This window comes from Parambassis ranga, chromosome 10 (genome assembly GCF_900634625.1).
Source record: "Parambassis ranga chromosome 10, fParRan2.1, whole genome shotgun sequence".
Lineage (NCBI taxonomy): Eukaryota > Metazoa > Chordata > Actinopteri > Ambassidae > Parambassis > Parambassis ranga.
The window spans coordinates 22,256,205-22,270,939 of record NC_041031.1 but is presented as its reverse complement, the minus strand read 5'-3'; the positions used below and the strand labels follow the sequence as shown (position 1 = coordinate 22,270,939).

Below are 14,735 nucleotides of genomic sequence, written 5' to 3'. Positions count from 1 at the left end.
GATCATGTGACGTGTGGGTTTGATGTATCCGAGTGCAGATTTGTGTTTTTATTCACACACAAACTATTCATATTATGTGTTTTATTACACACATTATTATTGATAATTAATCATAGGAACAACGTGCCTACAGTCTGCACTGGAAATGATGAAGTTAATGTTGATTATTGATTGAATATTGATTAAAATTCATTCATACAACATGGCAGCACTGAGACCACAGCTGTTTTTTTTCCAGGCTGTGAACATTTCTGGAGATTTTATTCACGCATTTGGAGGCAGCCGTCAAGTGGCGACTTGAGGAACTGCAGCCACAGAGGTTTCATTAGTTTTGTATATATCACATATCAGGTTCTGATTATTGCTATTGCTTTTTTTTTGTTGGTTGACTGAACGTTAGAATGACCCTTTAAAGTCTGAACCTTCTGTGAGTCTATTTCTCACAGATCCAGGTCTGGGTGGCGAAGCAGCCGTCATCGTTCCACTGGCCCATGGTTCCGGACGGTGAGTGCACGTATTCTCCACAGTCCTGGTCCCTGTTGTAGTTGTTAGGCTGCCCGGGCTGCCAGAACCTGAAACACAGAGAGAGAAACAGTTTCCTCTGCTGTCCTCGGTCTGACCTGAACTCTGATTGAAGCGACTGGAGCTCTGCTTTTATCTTTTGGTGTAAAGCTCATTTGCATAAAAATATGAGACTGCAGAGCCCTCGTTCAATTGACGCCCTCAGATTTTTTTTAAATGCATTCAAACCTGATAAGATGAATTCTGATGTGTGTGCAGACTCAGTCGTGTAACGCCTCAGTTTGACAGAACACTACAGTCACTTCCAAGAGTTTAAATCGAGGCTGTTCTGGTTGGGAATCTGAGTTTTATGTGTTCAGGACCTTGAGTCCAGGTGCCTGGATTTAGACATTAGATTCATTAGAACTCACATAAAGGTGAGGGGAGTCCCGTCCACCCACATCCACTGTCCTTCTGTCAGACTGTCGGTGAGACCCATCCAGGCGTTTTGGCCTCTGCTCAGTAACCCATTAACAAACACCTGGAGCAGCACACACACACACACAATCATTAATAAGGAGTAACTTTAACTTTCTTGTGAGGCGTCGGCGGTGCATCAGGGGGCATGGACCACCTGCTCTCACCTGTTCATCCCTGCTGTCTATGACGAGCAGGTCGGCTCCCTCAGCCCTGCAGGCCTTTCTGCTCTCCGTCCAGTTTTTCTTCACGGTCGACACAAAATAGCAGTTGAACTCAAACTTGGTCCACTTGGTCTGACACCACATGTCTGCAGAGTGACAGCACAGTGAGAAAAACAGACAGAGCAGATGACTGTGACCATGTTAGCTTACCTCTGAGTTTGGCGGTCATCTTGTCGGCACTCCTCTGTAGCTCGTCCCTGGCTGCAGCCAGGCTGCTGTAGTTGGAGCGTAGCTGCTGCTGCTCCCTTCTCAGAGCGCTGAACCTGCTCTGCAGCTGCTCTTTGTCTCTCCACAGTGAGGTGTAGCTGCTCTGCAGCTGCTCTTTGTCTCTCCACAGTGAGGTGTAGCTGCTCTGCAGCTGCTCTTTGTCTCTCCACAGTGAGGTGTAGCTGCTCTGCAGCTGCTCTTTGTCTCTCCACAGTGAGGTGTAGCTGCTCTGCAGCTGCTCTTTGTCTCTCCACAGTGAGGTGTAGCTGCTCTGCAGCTGCTCTTTGTCTCTCCACAGTGAGGTGTAGCTGCTCTGCAGCTGCTCTTTGTCTCTCCACAGTGAGTCGTAGCTGCTCTGCAGGTTGTTCTTACTGACGCTTAGCGAGTCGTAGCTGCTCTGCAGGTTGTTCTTACTGACGCTCAGCGAGTCGTAGCTGCTCTGCAGCTCGTCTTTGCCCGTTTGGAGTACGGAGTAGTTGCTCTCTAACTGAATCTCTTTTGCTTCCAGTGCTGAATAAAGCCTTTTTAACTCCTGACTTTCTCTCTGCACTTGGCTGTATGTGCTTTCTAGCTGCTCCTTGCTGGCTGCTACGCTCTCATGTTGGGTCTGTAACTGCTCGAGGGTCCTCTGCATGTGACTGTAGTTCGCCTGTAGCTGGTCACTCTCTCGTTTTAAGCCGTTGTAACTTGCTTTTAGCTGCTCTCTCTCATTTTTCACATGATTCAAACTCTGATTGAAGTCGTCTCTTTCTGAGGTCAAAGAAGCGACGCTTTTCTGCAGTAGTTGGTTGTCTCGACTCAGGTTGCTCAGCGTGCTCTGCAGCCTGTCTCTGTCTGCGGTCAGGATGCTGGAATCGCTTTGGACTCGGTCCCTTTCCTGAGTCAGAGCGTTGTAATTGGCCCGTGTTGCATCTGAGGGGCTGATTATCTCATCTGTGTAACAGCACAATAATATAACATGAATTAAATGTAAACTATGACGTCTAAGATACATCTCTTTGTGTTTTCAGTGACTTACAGAAGATGATTTGTCCAAGGTTACCAGCCAACAGGAGAGCACACAGTAGTCCAAGACTCAGGATCACACACGACCTGGAGGGACGTTTTCTTCTGTGGAGATCTGAGACAGCAGGTAAACAGTTCAGGAGGCTACCAAGCACATGTGGTGCCAGAACATACTTTGTTGCATCCCTAAATCACCACAGATATAAAACAAAAGGCTGGAATTCTCCCATGGCCCTTGAATGCATCATATGTAATAAAAAATACTGCTTTATTCTAAGTGTCTGGGTTTAAAATTCTCCTAAAAATAATAAAGCATTAGTAGAAACAAGATTCTGTAAAAAGTCAAGTCATGATGTGAGCGGCAGCCACATGACCAACATTCAGAGAGTGTCTGTCTGACCTGCAGCGTTCTGCAGCTGCTGTGAGCGAAACACTGGTGTTTAACATTCAATCAGTACAGCCGCACGTTTTTTTTTTTTTTACATTTTTTAACAGTTACTACATAGTGTAGAATTGATGTACTCTTCAACTTTTAATTGTTTGAATATCTATTAACAAAGGAACATGTATTCAAACATGTATTATTACTGATTTAAATGTTATAAATACAACATTTAAAGTAGATAAACAGGTTGGTCCAGTATATTCGAAATACATCAGAGTGGTTCTGTGGTTGGTACCGTACCGTGAGTAATCAGGTCCTTGTTTATGTATGAACTGTCATCAATTTCCATTGTATCCATGCTGATAGGGACTTTATTTCCTGTTTGTGCATTTAAATCAAAATACAGAAAATATTAATATTCCAGATTCAATAAAACATAATTGAGCCCAACATTTCTGATGCACCTACATTTTTATGAACAGGCTCTTACCTTACACGCTGAGCGACAGCTGCATCCGCACTATGCTCCCTCCAGGTTCAATGAATAATCTGATGCTGCAGCATCATTTATTCTGCAGGAAACAGGATGTTCCTTCTGCTCAGGTCATCAAAGATCTTCACAGTTCTACCACATGTCCACATTCTCAGGTCAGCACTGAGGGCACTCTGGGTCAGGAAGCACACTTTAAGGATCACACAGAGAGCGGGGTTCTCTCTCAGGCTGCAGACTTTCAGCCTTTCATACTTTCTGTTCCATTTTTCCCACAGATTGACTTCCTGCAGAGGTTACACCAGTGGCAGCGTTACGGACAGAAACACACGGTAAGCTGCATCCTTCCAGCTCAGTCTGTACAGTGCAAGCAAAACACATTTACTGTCAGAGCAGCATCAGCACTGATGAGTGGCACCATGTTCTCTTCACTAAAATACTCCTCTTTAAACCATTGATCAGTTCTTTTGATTTGGTCTGATCACCCTATGACACGCTGCCAAACACTGACATCAGCTGCAGTTCCTGTAGAGGGCGCTCACAAGAGAGACTGGAATGGACCTAAAATAATAAATAATTATATATATATATATATATATATATATATATATGTTAGCATTCTGCTAATGGATGACGATGGGAGATCCTCTTGATGGTTTGAGAGTCTCTTTTTTTGGAGTGGACAGAGGAACTTTGTCTGCTTGCTTTTGCACTGCCTGTAGCAACAGACGGTCAGAAGCAGCCATTTGTAAAAATAACTTTTGTTTTGACTCAGCTGCAGTGAAATTCCACAGAAATGTTTCATTTATCAAATTAGTTCTTGGAGCGGCTGTGGATCCGAAGCGAACCGGGAGTCGCAGCAGCTGATGTTTTGATTTTCTTCACCGCTGCATCAGGCATGGTGGAGAGGAGACAGGCTGGCAGGGCAGCTGCTGTGCTGTACTGAAGTATTGGTCCCTCCATCCATGTGGATCACTTAGTACCATCTCTTTACTGCTGAGTGTTACTCCGGCTCAGACTGAACTGTGCAAACTGCCTCACAGAGATTAGATGGTGCTGAATTAAAAGCTGATTCCAGGTCTGTGGCTGCATATACAGCGTGCTGTCACAGTGATCCGTCCGGAAGATTAATGCACTCTGTTGTTGTAACTTACAAACATAATAGAGCCAGAGGTAAGCAGAACAACAAACCTCTGTGATCAAATCATTCAAATATTAAAACATACGAAAACATGCGCACTTTATAGAAAGCTGCCCTTGTATTGTCCCAACAATGGACCGAGAAGCTTGTTACACATGAGAGAATGTCACATTTGAACTGGTCCGTTTGTCTTCTGATACCTAACCAAGTAGGTCTCATTCTGAACTCATTATCTACACGTGGACTTGGAAGAAAGGCTGCTGGGAAAATGTTCTGTGGATGGATGAGACCAAAATACAACAGTCTGGGTTAGATGAGAGGTTTGGAGAAAGGAGACGCTGCTTCCAGTCTAGAACTGATCCCATCTGTGAAACATGGTGGCAGCATCATGCTTTATGATATGGTATTCTGAAGTCATTGACGCTGGCAGATGTTGTAGTGAGAGGTCGGTAGAGGTCGATTAGGTTAGAATTCCTGCTGTGTTTCATCGCCTGACGATGTCTTAAGGTGTCATTTCCTGCCCCTTCCATGAAGGTCTAGGCCACCCGTCTCATTGAGCGTTTCTGTCTATATACAAAGGACAGATTTACAATGACTTCCATCAAAGCAGTCAGAGACTAGCAGACCTCCTGTGATCCTGTCGGCCCCTCTGAGGGGTGAGCCCATGTTGAGAACCGTGGCTGTAGGTTATTAAACACGAGCAGAGGGAGCAGTCTCAAACAGTCAAACAGAATGAAGACCAGAGATTTACTGCTGCAGTCTTTAATTTTTACTTTCAGATATTTAAAAGCCTTTTTTAAGAGTTTTGGCTGCGACAGCAGAACGGTTGACAAATACAAACAGCACGTGTCAAAGTGCTCATAAACTGAAACCACATAAAGGCTGAGAGCCTGAACACTGCCCAGCAGCAGGCGGAGAGGAGCAGCGGCCAGAGCTTTATACAACCTGGCAATGTGACAAATGAACTGCTGCTTACTGAGTATGCCTTAAAATCCTTCATAATCACAATTCATAATCAGACCTCAGACTGTAGGGAGTGAAATATACATACAGTGGAGCTGAAAGTGTGAGAACGGCAGACAAAGAGAACTCAACGAGACAAATGAAACATGTTGTTTATTCATTCATGACAATGATCCAGTGTTCCATGTGTGTGAGTGGTGACAGTGTGTGAAGCTCTGCTCTCAGTGTCTGCTGTGAGCTCCTTGTGCAGCAATAACAGCAGCTAAAGGTTTCCAGTAGCTGCTGATCAGTCGTCCACAGCAGCTTGGAGGAGTCTGAGTCCATTCCTCAGTACAGAGCAGCTTCAGTTCTGACGTGTTGCTGGGTTTCCTCACATCAGCTGCTTGTTTCAGCTGCTTCCACAACATCTCAGGTGGATGAAGGTCAGGACTGTGACTTCAGAACATGAACTGTGTTCTTCTTGAACCGTTCTTTTGTAGAACCTCTTGTGTGTTTGGGCTCGTTGTCTTGCTGCTCTTTCTCTTCAGGTTCAGCTCACAGACAGATGTCCTGACATGTTCCTTTAGAATTCACTGCTGTCATTCAGAATTCATTGATCCATCAATGATGGCAGCAAAACAGGCCCAAACCATGATACTACCACCACCATGCTTCATAGATGGGATGAGGTTTCTGAGCTGGGATACAGTGCTGTCATTTCTCAAAAACTCATTTAAACCAAATGATTGAATACAGTCCCATCAGTCCACAAAAAACTCCTTATCTTATCTTATCTTATCTTATCTTATCTTATCTTATCTTATCTTATCTTATCTTATCTTATCTTATCTTATCTTATCTTATCTTATCTATTAAAAAGAGCTTGTGCTCACAGTACAGCTTAACTGCATGGTTTGTGAACTTCTCTCAAACCCACAAAGTGCTGAAGTGAAACCTGAGAAGAAGAAAGGTGTACTGTTAGATGACTGAACAATAACCTCTGCTCACTCTGCCTGTGGGCAGCAGGACCTGGCGCACCATTACAAGTCTTAAAACACACACACACACTGTGTATTTTCTGTGTCCCTCCCCTCCAGGTGTTACCTGCACTGCAGCGAGCAGCTGAATGTCTGATTCAGCTGCTGCTCTGCTCGGTGCTCCCTGCTCCGGCTCTCTGGGACCACACCGGCTTGTTTACCACATTCCTCTGGCAGCCAGGTCGAGTTTGATTGACACCTGTGGCCAGTGAGTCACAGGTACAGGCCCGGTCTCAACCCCCACACCACCACCAGCAACCGACAGCAGTCAGCCACCCTCACAAAGACACACTCTGAAGGCAGCGAGCTAATCTGACAGCAGTGTTCAGCCTTTCTGCCTCACATCCACCCTTCCTCCTGAACATCCTCCTCACCCTCATTCACTCCTCTTCTTTTCTGCTTTACTCTGCTGCTGACTGCATACAGGAGACATGAAGTGATGTTTGTTTTTAAAACTTTGACTGAAACTCTAAAGTGCAACACACATGTAGCTGTATTAAGATGAGCTAAAGATGTCTGCACTTGTGACTATTAACAGAAAACCTTCCATCACCCCTGGTGTGAAACTCATGGTAGTTAGCGTAAATATGTACAGGCTGATCTAAGCTCATGCTAGCTGCTGCATTTTGTGGTTTTGGGTCATTGCAGGCTTCTAAATTAACCCAATAAACACTAAGATGTAGAGGTGGGTACCGCTAGCTTGAATCATCGACTGTGTATAAAGATGGATGACATCAGCATCGCCTCCTGGTGGCTGGCTGCTGTATCGGTCATAAACCCCGTCTTCATTCATGTTAGTGGATGGGACACAGGCCCAGTGTGTAAGAGATGGCTTTATGGCTCATTAGCTAGTTTTTAATTACGCTAACCTGAGGGTTTCATTGCTAAAAATGAGGAAGTAATGGTGTCAGCAGTCGACCCAGCAGCCATGATGCACAGAACGTTAACAGAGGGGTGTGCTTGACATGGCAGTGGGTGACAATATGGCTGAAATGGTTCAGTGTTCATCGTATGAGCCATGACAGCTAGCTGCAGCTGCCTCAGCCGGGACGAGTTTGACAGTTGGTTGGTGGCGTCTCTTTTTCCACGGCACAGCTGTGATGATGCACCATGTAGACTGATTGTCATGTGTGGCACCATAATGTTTACACATCTACATTTCTTGTTGCTAGGTAGAAATCAGATGTCTGAAGATATCTTTCTCTACTCCTCTTTTCAATTATTGACATAATCAATAGTTTGATTAAGTTGGTTGGTAGATTTCTTCATGTTGTCCTCTAGAGCCTTGAGCTGGAGTCACAAGCAAACAGATGTAGGCGAGGAACGGCGAGTCAGCATCACTTAGTCAACACTCATCTGTGCACCACCCTCATCATCCTGAGGGAGGGCGGGGGTGGGAGAAGGGGAGGCCGGCTAGATGATGCAGGTGACCTGTCTTCCCACACGGTGAAGCCTGGGGGTGTGGGGGGTGGGGATCAAACACAAAGCTCCCACACATCAAGAAGGCCACTGTGCCCAGGAATGTGATCATGTTTTTGTGTAAACAGCCTGAAAGCTTCTCCTTTAATCACATATGAAAACAGACAGAGATCAGTGCGCTGACAGTCGCCTCAATGGAGCTGACTGTGAGTCATTTCACAGAACAGCAGAGTTGGAGATGACTGTGTTGGCTCGCAGCCCAAATGTGTCCATTGAAGACGGCTCTGAAGTGGTCTTAAGTAATGGAGGAATAATGTGGCAGTGAGGTTTGAAGTCAAACAGTTACATTCAGCTACATTATGGCCGAGAAACGGAGCACGGCGCCTCCAAGTGAGCAGAGCAGAGGCTCAGGTCACTGTTAAATCAGCAGGACTCAGTAAAGCCAGTGAAGAGTCAGGAGTCTTCTGGGGCCATGTACTAAAAACAGTTGTTATAGCATTACAATTTCTCAAAAGCAACTTTTGAATGTTCCTAGAAGAGGACACTTTAATTTACAGTGGTTCCAATACAGAAGATTAAACTACATTTGAAAGCCTGCCACTAAGTAGGACTAATAAAGGATGCTCTTATCTTATTAGCTTGAGAGCTAAGCTTGGCTGGACTGGACACTGCTCAGTGTCGCCCACGTTAGCTCAGGCCTGCTAGGTCATTGCAGACAGGTACTGACCTCTGTCACATGAGGACCAGCAGAGCAGCACACACACTCACTGCTCCGAGCTAAATGAACTATTGTATCAGGGTACTCACGTCTTGGCTCCTTTTTCTTCGTTTTAACTCCGCTTCATTTTAACGTCGCCGCTCTCACTTGTTTAAATCAGACTGATGGGACTCGTGGGGGCGGGGCCTCTTAGGGAGACTGTGCCGGCCGATCGCTGTCATTGCAAACTTGTTGCTGCCTTAGTGATTTAAAATCAGCCCTTGGGCGCCCCCTTCTGTCAACATGGGTGTCATAAAGACTACAGTTCCTGAAACGGCCACTTGATGGTTGTCCCAAAAGTGAGTCAGTCCTACAGTCCTCCGTGTTAAAACATCATCAATGAACATGTTTACAATCTGGAATGAAAGTTCTCGTTCACTTTTGTGACAACTTAAGTTTTAAGTTCAGACTTAACCCAGGAGTCTGAGGTTCGAGTCCACCTGACACTGCGAGCTGTTTTGTTTTCATCTGTGGTTACGTTTAATTTTTGACATCAGAGAAAGTCAGTCACTGTCGCTGAAGCTCCTTCAGTGAAGTCTATTGATCAGCCGTTCACATTGTGTCACAAGTGTCAGAGTTGGCGTATGCTGTTGGACTCGGATAAAACAGATCATGAAGATGATTTCAGTGCTGCGTGTTCGGGGCTCCGACGCTGCCTCGGTCACAGATCATTTGCTGGGTTGACAACACAAACCCAGGTCCATCATAACATGTTTGATAAACATCCCAAGCGTGTATGCAGAGAAACACAGGATCCACGTTGTGACACAGCAGCATCAGGGCAGATATGATAAACACTGCATTTCCTTTTTTTGTTGCTGAAAATGCAGCCTCAGCGGCAGCAGAGGGGAACCGGTGTGCATTACCCTGTCTGATGGAGGCTGAGATAGGCCGGTCAGCGTGTGGGAGAAAGTATTTCACTTCCATGCAGCCCTGTGCTGCTCTTTTACCTCAGACCAGGCCTGAAACATGGGACTCTGTGAGGCCGCCGCAGGTTCCACTCTGATGAAAATGAAGATTTAGTTCCAACATGGTTATTAGTGTTGAATAAAACTGCTGACAATGAGAACAAATCTGTGAAACAGCTGCTGTTAGAGAAGACAGATGAAACCTGAGACGACCCCTCAGCCCCGATCACACAGATACCGGCTCGTGTGATGGAGGAGATATCGGCGGGTTTGTGTTTGCGCTGTGATACTTAATACAGCTTTGTAGAGAGGACATCTATCCTCAGGAATGCAGCAGCGATAAAACTGGATTTATGGGCAGCTCAGTGTGCTGGGGGGGGAAGGGGGGGGGCTGTGAGGCTCACTTTGTTGCAGCTTAATTTACCTTCATTGTTAAAACATGTTTCATAATGTGGACGAATCACTGAACTGTTTGTTATTAGTGAAGAACGTGAAGCTGGATGGAACACGGTCGCTGTGACATGTTGCTGCCAGCACGGCCTTCATTGTATCATTATTCAATCAAGGACACATTGTACGGACTTGTTTGGTGTCTCAGTCATGGCGCCCCCCTGTGGTAAGGCACATGTCAAGCAATAATCTGATCAATCTTCATCATAATTCCAACATAACAAGTTTAAACAATGGATGAAGATTCATTTTTAGACATTTCACAGTTTTCAGAAGAAAAGTCCTAATCTGAACTGACCAATCAGCAGCCATTAGCAACATGCGAATTAACATTTGTCCCTTTTCACTTTAGATATATCTAATCAATTCTGTATTATCCAACAATAATTTATTAAGTGTCAGCTTTTTGTCAGGCGTAAATAATTAAAGAAGCCATGTTTTTTTTTTGGTCCACTGTTATGAGCAGGTGGTCGGATGGCTCTGGCTACAAGCATGTGCCAAAAACTGCAGTTCCCTTCCCAGCCTCTAGGGCTGTGTCCTTCCCTAATGAGTTGCAGGCCTTAACCCTTTCACTACTATAATTATAACAGTTCGCCTTCTTTTGTTTAATGATTCTGTCAGAAAATGTTCTTTGTATTCATTATTTTACTTGCTCCACAAAACTCCCGCCCCTGGCACACGCGTAATGTGGTCATTACCGTAATGAATGTAATAGCGATCAGAATCCGTTGAGATTTTTTCAATAGTGCGAACATAACCAGAGCTATGGTAGTTTGAACAGCGCATGTCCATTTCTGTCCTTGAACAGCTCCGTTTTAGGTTAAAGAGTTAAAAAGTCCGACTTTACAGCAGAAATAAACGTCTTTATGGAGAATTACTTCAGTTATAACAAGTGTTGATAAGGTCTGTAAATGTTTACAATCTTTAATTAGGACTCAATCTTTCACATAATCTCAACAACAACCAGCCTTCCAGATTACCAGCAGGATTAACAGGGATAGAATGTGGCAGTAAAGCCGCCTGTGTCGTTATTAGAGTTTAACTGTGGAGCTTTTACAACAACCCAACAAGCATTAGTGGAAAGAATGGCACCAAGACATGCAGCAGTTACAATCATTTGTTGTAAACGTAGAAAATACCTCCGTCCATTATTTCCGGCTGACAGGAAACATCTGTTCAGGCTTTTAGCTCAGATCAGACAGCATGATAGAACCTGAGCTTGACTGCAGCATGCAAACTGCATGTACAGCACATCTGGGGGTTTGTCAGCACGCCGACGAACACAGACTGAATCAGCAGAGGAGACAGAGGGCGAGTGGGAAGCTTTTTATTACTGCGAGCCCCACCGGCTCCCAGGGAGCACATATTTAATTACAGACGTGACGAGGAAGACGTGAGGGAGTTCAAATGCAACCGATCCGTCATCCGGCCGCCGCGAGAAGAGATGGCACCCTCACCACACGGCATGCTGTACAGATTAGCTCGGGGTCGGAAATTACAGAAGATCTCCCGACCTCAGTGGAACTGTGTGCAGGAGCGTTCAGCCTGATGATTCTCCCGTCTCCCCGGACAGATCTGTCTGTATGATCGCTCATCAAAGTACACTCGTGGTCAGCTGACATCTGATGCTGGTGTAACCCAAGTTAAACTGTGCTTAATGGAGTGCCTCAGGGATCTATCTGCACCACCACCCACCTATGATATGTGATCACTGGATCCAGGGACACAAATCAAGACCCCCCCTGCCCCTGTCCCTCGTGGGAGGTGCAGCACAGTGCTCGCTCACCCACAGTCAGCACATTCCCTTTCTTTCTCAGAGGAACGTAACACTTGACAACATGGAATCTGTGCCCCTGTAATAATAGAACACAGAGTCACAGATTTACACGCTGACAGCTTCAGGCTTTATATCAGTCTATAATACACAGCCCCCTCCCTCCCATGGCCACAAAGGATATCATACCTGACTGTGCAGAGCTGCAGGCCTCACATCTGACTGAGCAGATAACAGACTCCTGCTTTAATTATAAACTTGTACACATCGATATCTTATTTCACAAAGAATCAATTTACTGTGACAGTGAGGAGAGTTTCTGCACCTCAGACGATGCTGAAGGAGGCCACTATTCTTTCTCTTTAGCTGTGACCAAAACATTTAAAAAAGACAGGAAGTGTTAAAGAAAACACACGGATGCAAACTGCTTTAGACATGTGTTTGTAAAGAAGCCATGTTTGGTCCATTCCCAGCCTCCAGGGCTGTGTCGTAGGCCTCCAAGTTAAAATGTCTGACACAGCAGAAATAAACGTCTTTATGGAGACTTTCCTTCAAAGACTGCAGTTCCACAAATGGGCACATGGGGGCTGGCTCCCAAAGTGAGTCAGATGTCCATCTTCACAGCAGACACACATGTTTACAAGCAATTCAGCTATATTTCATTTACCATTCATGCTGCAAACATTTTTATTTCTACTGTAGAGGTGCATCTTTTCCCTCTAGTGGCCATTTGAGGAACTGCTTCTTGACATTTTTTATCAGACATTTATTACTATCAGCTTCTGTAATGTTCACTTAAGTAGCATGAAATATACATTCCAGAGTTCAATGAAATACTTATTATCAACAGATATACCAGTGTTAGCTGAATGGTTAGTTTTTAGTCGGGTTGCCGTGGCAACATGGTATGTTCTAAATTAGATTATTTTATATTATTTAATTTTATGATGCATTTGTGTGTAAATTTCTATTAAAGTACACAACATAGAGGCCACAGGATGATGTAACTGTAGGAAATGCTCTCTCAGCTTACCCAGAATCCTCCTGTCCGGTCCTGTAGTGTGGTCATTACGGCTGATCTCATTGCTGAAATTGCTTTTGTGCCTTTTAGTGAAGCTTATTTTACCAGTAAAAGAGGAAACATTGTTATCTGGAATCAGGCTCATAGTCCTCAGGATAATTCTGCTGTGAACTCGTCTGATGGGGACGGACTCAAGTGAATGACCTTAGTATGTGAAAAGGATTGAAACTAGTACTTAACCTGAGATCAGCCATCAGCCTGCAAACATTCAGATCTCCTATTAACCCGTGTCATTAAACCGCCGTCATTAACCCTCCTCACTGCATCTTTTTCTGCTACTGGGGGATTTTCATGGTGCCCCTGCTGATGTGGCACATAATACCTTCATTTCAGTTTTGCCAAGTCATTACCTTTATTTGTGATGAGGGAGCTGGCGTACAATGTGAGGTACAACTTTAACACCTTCCAAAATTGGTAGAAAGAGCTCGGAGCTCAGAGTGGAAAAACGCTCAGCAATAAATTCACAAACCGCATTTTATCATTCGGCCAGAACAGCCACACAATGAGAGGCTGTGACACAAGCAGACAGCAACATCACACGTATGGTCTGTGCATGTTAGCATCTTCACTGTTAGCATGTCGCAGCTATAGCAAGCACAACTGCAAGTTCAAATCCAGGGACATCACTGTGCACAACATAATCTGCTGCAGGCCGGCTGCACGTCAGTGCAGGTTCAAGATGGCTGACACGCTAACGGAGGTTTGCTAATCCATCCCATGAAGACAAAACTACAAACCAACAAAGCAGATGGCTACTTTATACCAGTCTGGTCTCAATATATTAGCATTCACTTGTGTGCTTTGTTCATATTCTTGGTGAAACTTGCTATTTCATTATGGAGTTAGCATTCTTGCTAAACTTTACACCACTTGGTAATAATGTGTTAGCATTAGCTTGCATGGCCTGATAGCATTCTTAATCACATTAGCTAATATCTTATACGCTATTAGTTATTCGAATGGGAGTTAGCTTACTTTAAGGACTTAGGGATCATTTTAGATCAAGTATCTGGTGTTTACAGTGAGTTAGCATTAGCTTGCTTTAAGTATCTGGTGTTTACAGTGAGTTAGCATTAGCTTGCTTTAAGTATCTGGTGTTTACAGGGAGTTAGCATTAGCTTACTTTAAGTGTCTGGTGTTTACAGTGAGTTAGCATTAGCTTGCTTTAAGTGTCTGGTGTTTACAGTGAGTTAGCATTAGCTTACTTTAAGTATCTGGTGTTTACAGTGAGTTAGCATTAGCTTGCTTTAAGTATCTGGTGTTTACAGTGAGTTAGCATTAGCTTGCTTTAAGTATCTGGTGTTTACAGTGAGTTAGCATTAGCTTGCTTTAAGTATCTGGTGTTTACAGTGAGTTAGCATTAGCTTGCTTTAAGTATCTGGTGTTTACAGTGAGTTAGCATTAGCTTGCTTTAAGTATCTGGTGTTTACAGTGAGTTAGCATTAGCTTGCTTTAAGTATCTGGTGTTTACAGTGAGTTAGCCTTAGCTGGTGCAGTGCTCTCAGGATCCAATCTGTCGTGGTGAAACAGAGTCGCAGCTGATTTTAATTTGTACTCAGGCTTTGCTCGTTGGTAGCATCATTGTGGTTAGCATGGAGCTCAAAGTGATGGTAGCTTCGCTGTGTATCACTGAAAATGAGCGTGTGTGATGTGGGGAAGCTTCAGGCTTCAGGGACGCTTGCTGGAGGAGAGCCAAGCAGCTCGCGCTCTGTGGTCTCTCTGTTTCTTTCTTCTTCTTCATCAAATCAGCAGAAAACGACTGCAGAGGGAACATTTAGTCCCTCACTCCTGACTCCCTGCTCTGATGTTTACAGAAACTTCAACAAACTCTCGGTGCTTCCGTCCTACAAACAGGGTCCGAAGGTGGAAAGGAGCCTGAAGGCTCTGATGATTCCACTCGCTGCGATCTGTCATTGTCCTCCTCTGCAGCCGCGGCG

The 14,735-nt window shown here is 44.7% G+C and overlaps 1 protein-coding gene across 1 annotated transcript; it reads right to left on the bottom strand.

Annotated features, from left to right (window-relative positions):
• Nucleotides 1–419: 419 nt before the first annotated feature.
• On the bottom strand, nucleotides 420–3,157 carry LOC114443074 (C-type lectin domain family 4 member M-like). The gene is made up of 6 exons (XM_028416979.1): nucleotides 3,100–3,157; nucleotides 2,428–2,529; nucleotides 1,353–2,342; nucleotides 1,146–1,288; nucleotides 933–1,042; nucleotides 420–572 (listed from the first exon to the last, which is right to left on the bottom strand). Exons 1-6 carry the CDS (start codon nucleotides 3,155–3,157, stop codon nucleotides 434–436), a joined length of 1,542 nt encoding a protein of 513 aa, XP_028272780.1. The 3' UTR covers nucleotides 420–433.
• Between the last annotated feature and the right edge of the window lie 11,578 nt (nucleotides 3,158–14,735).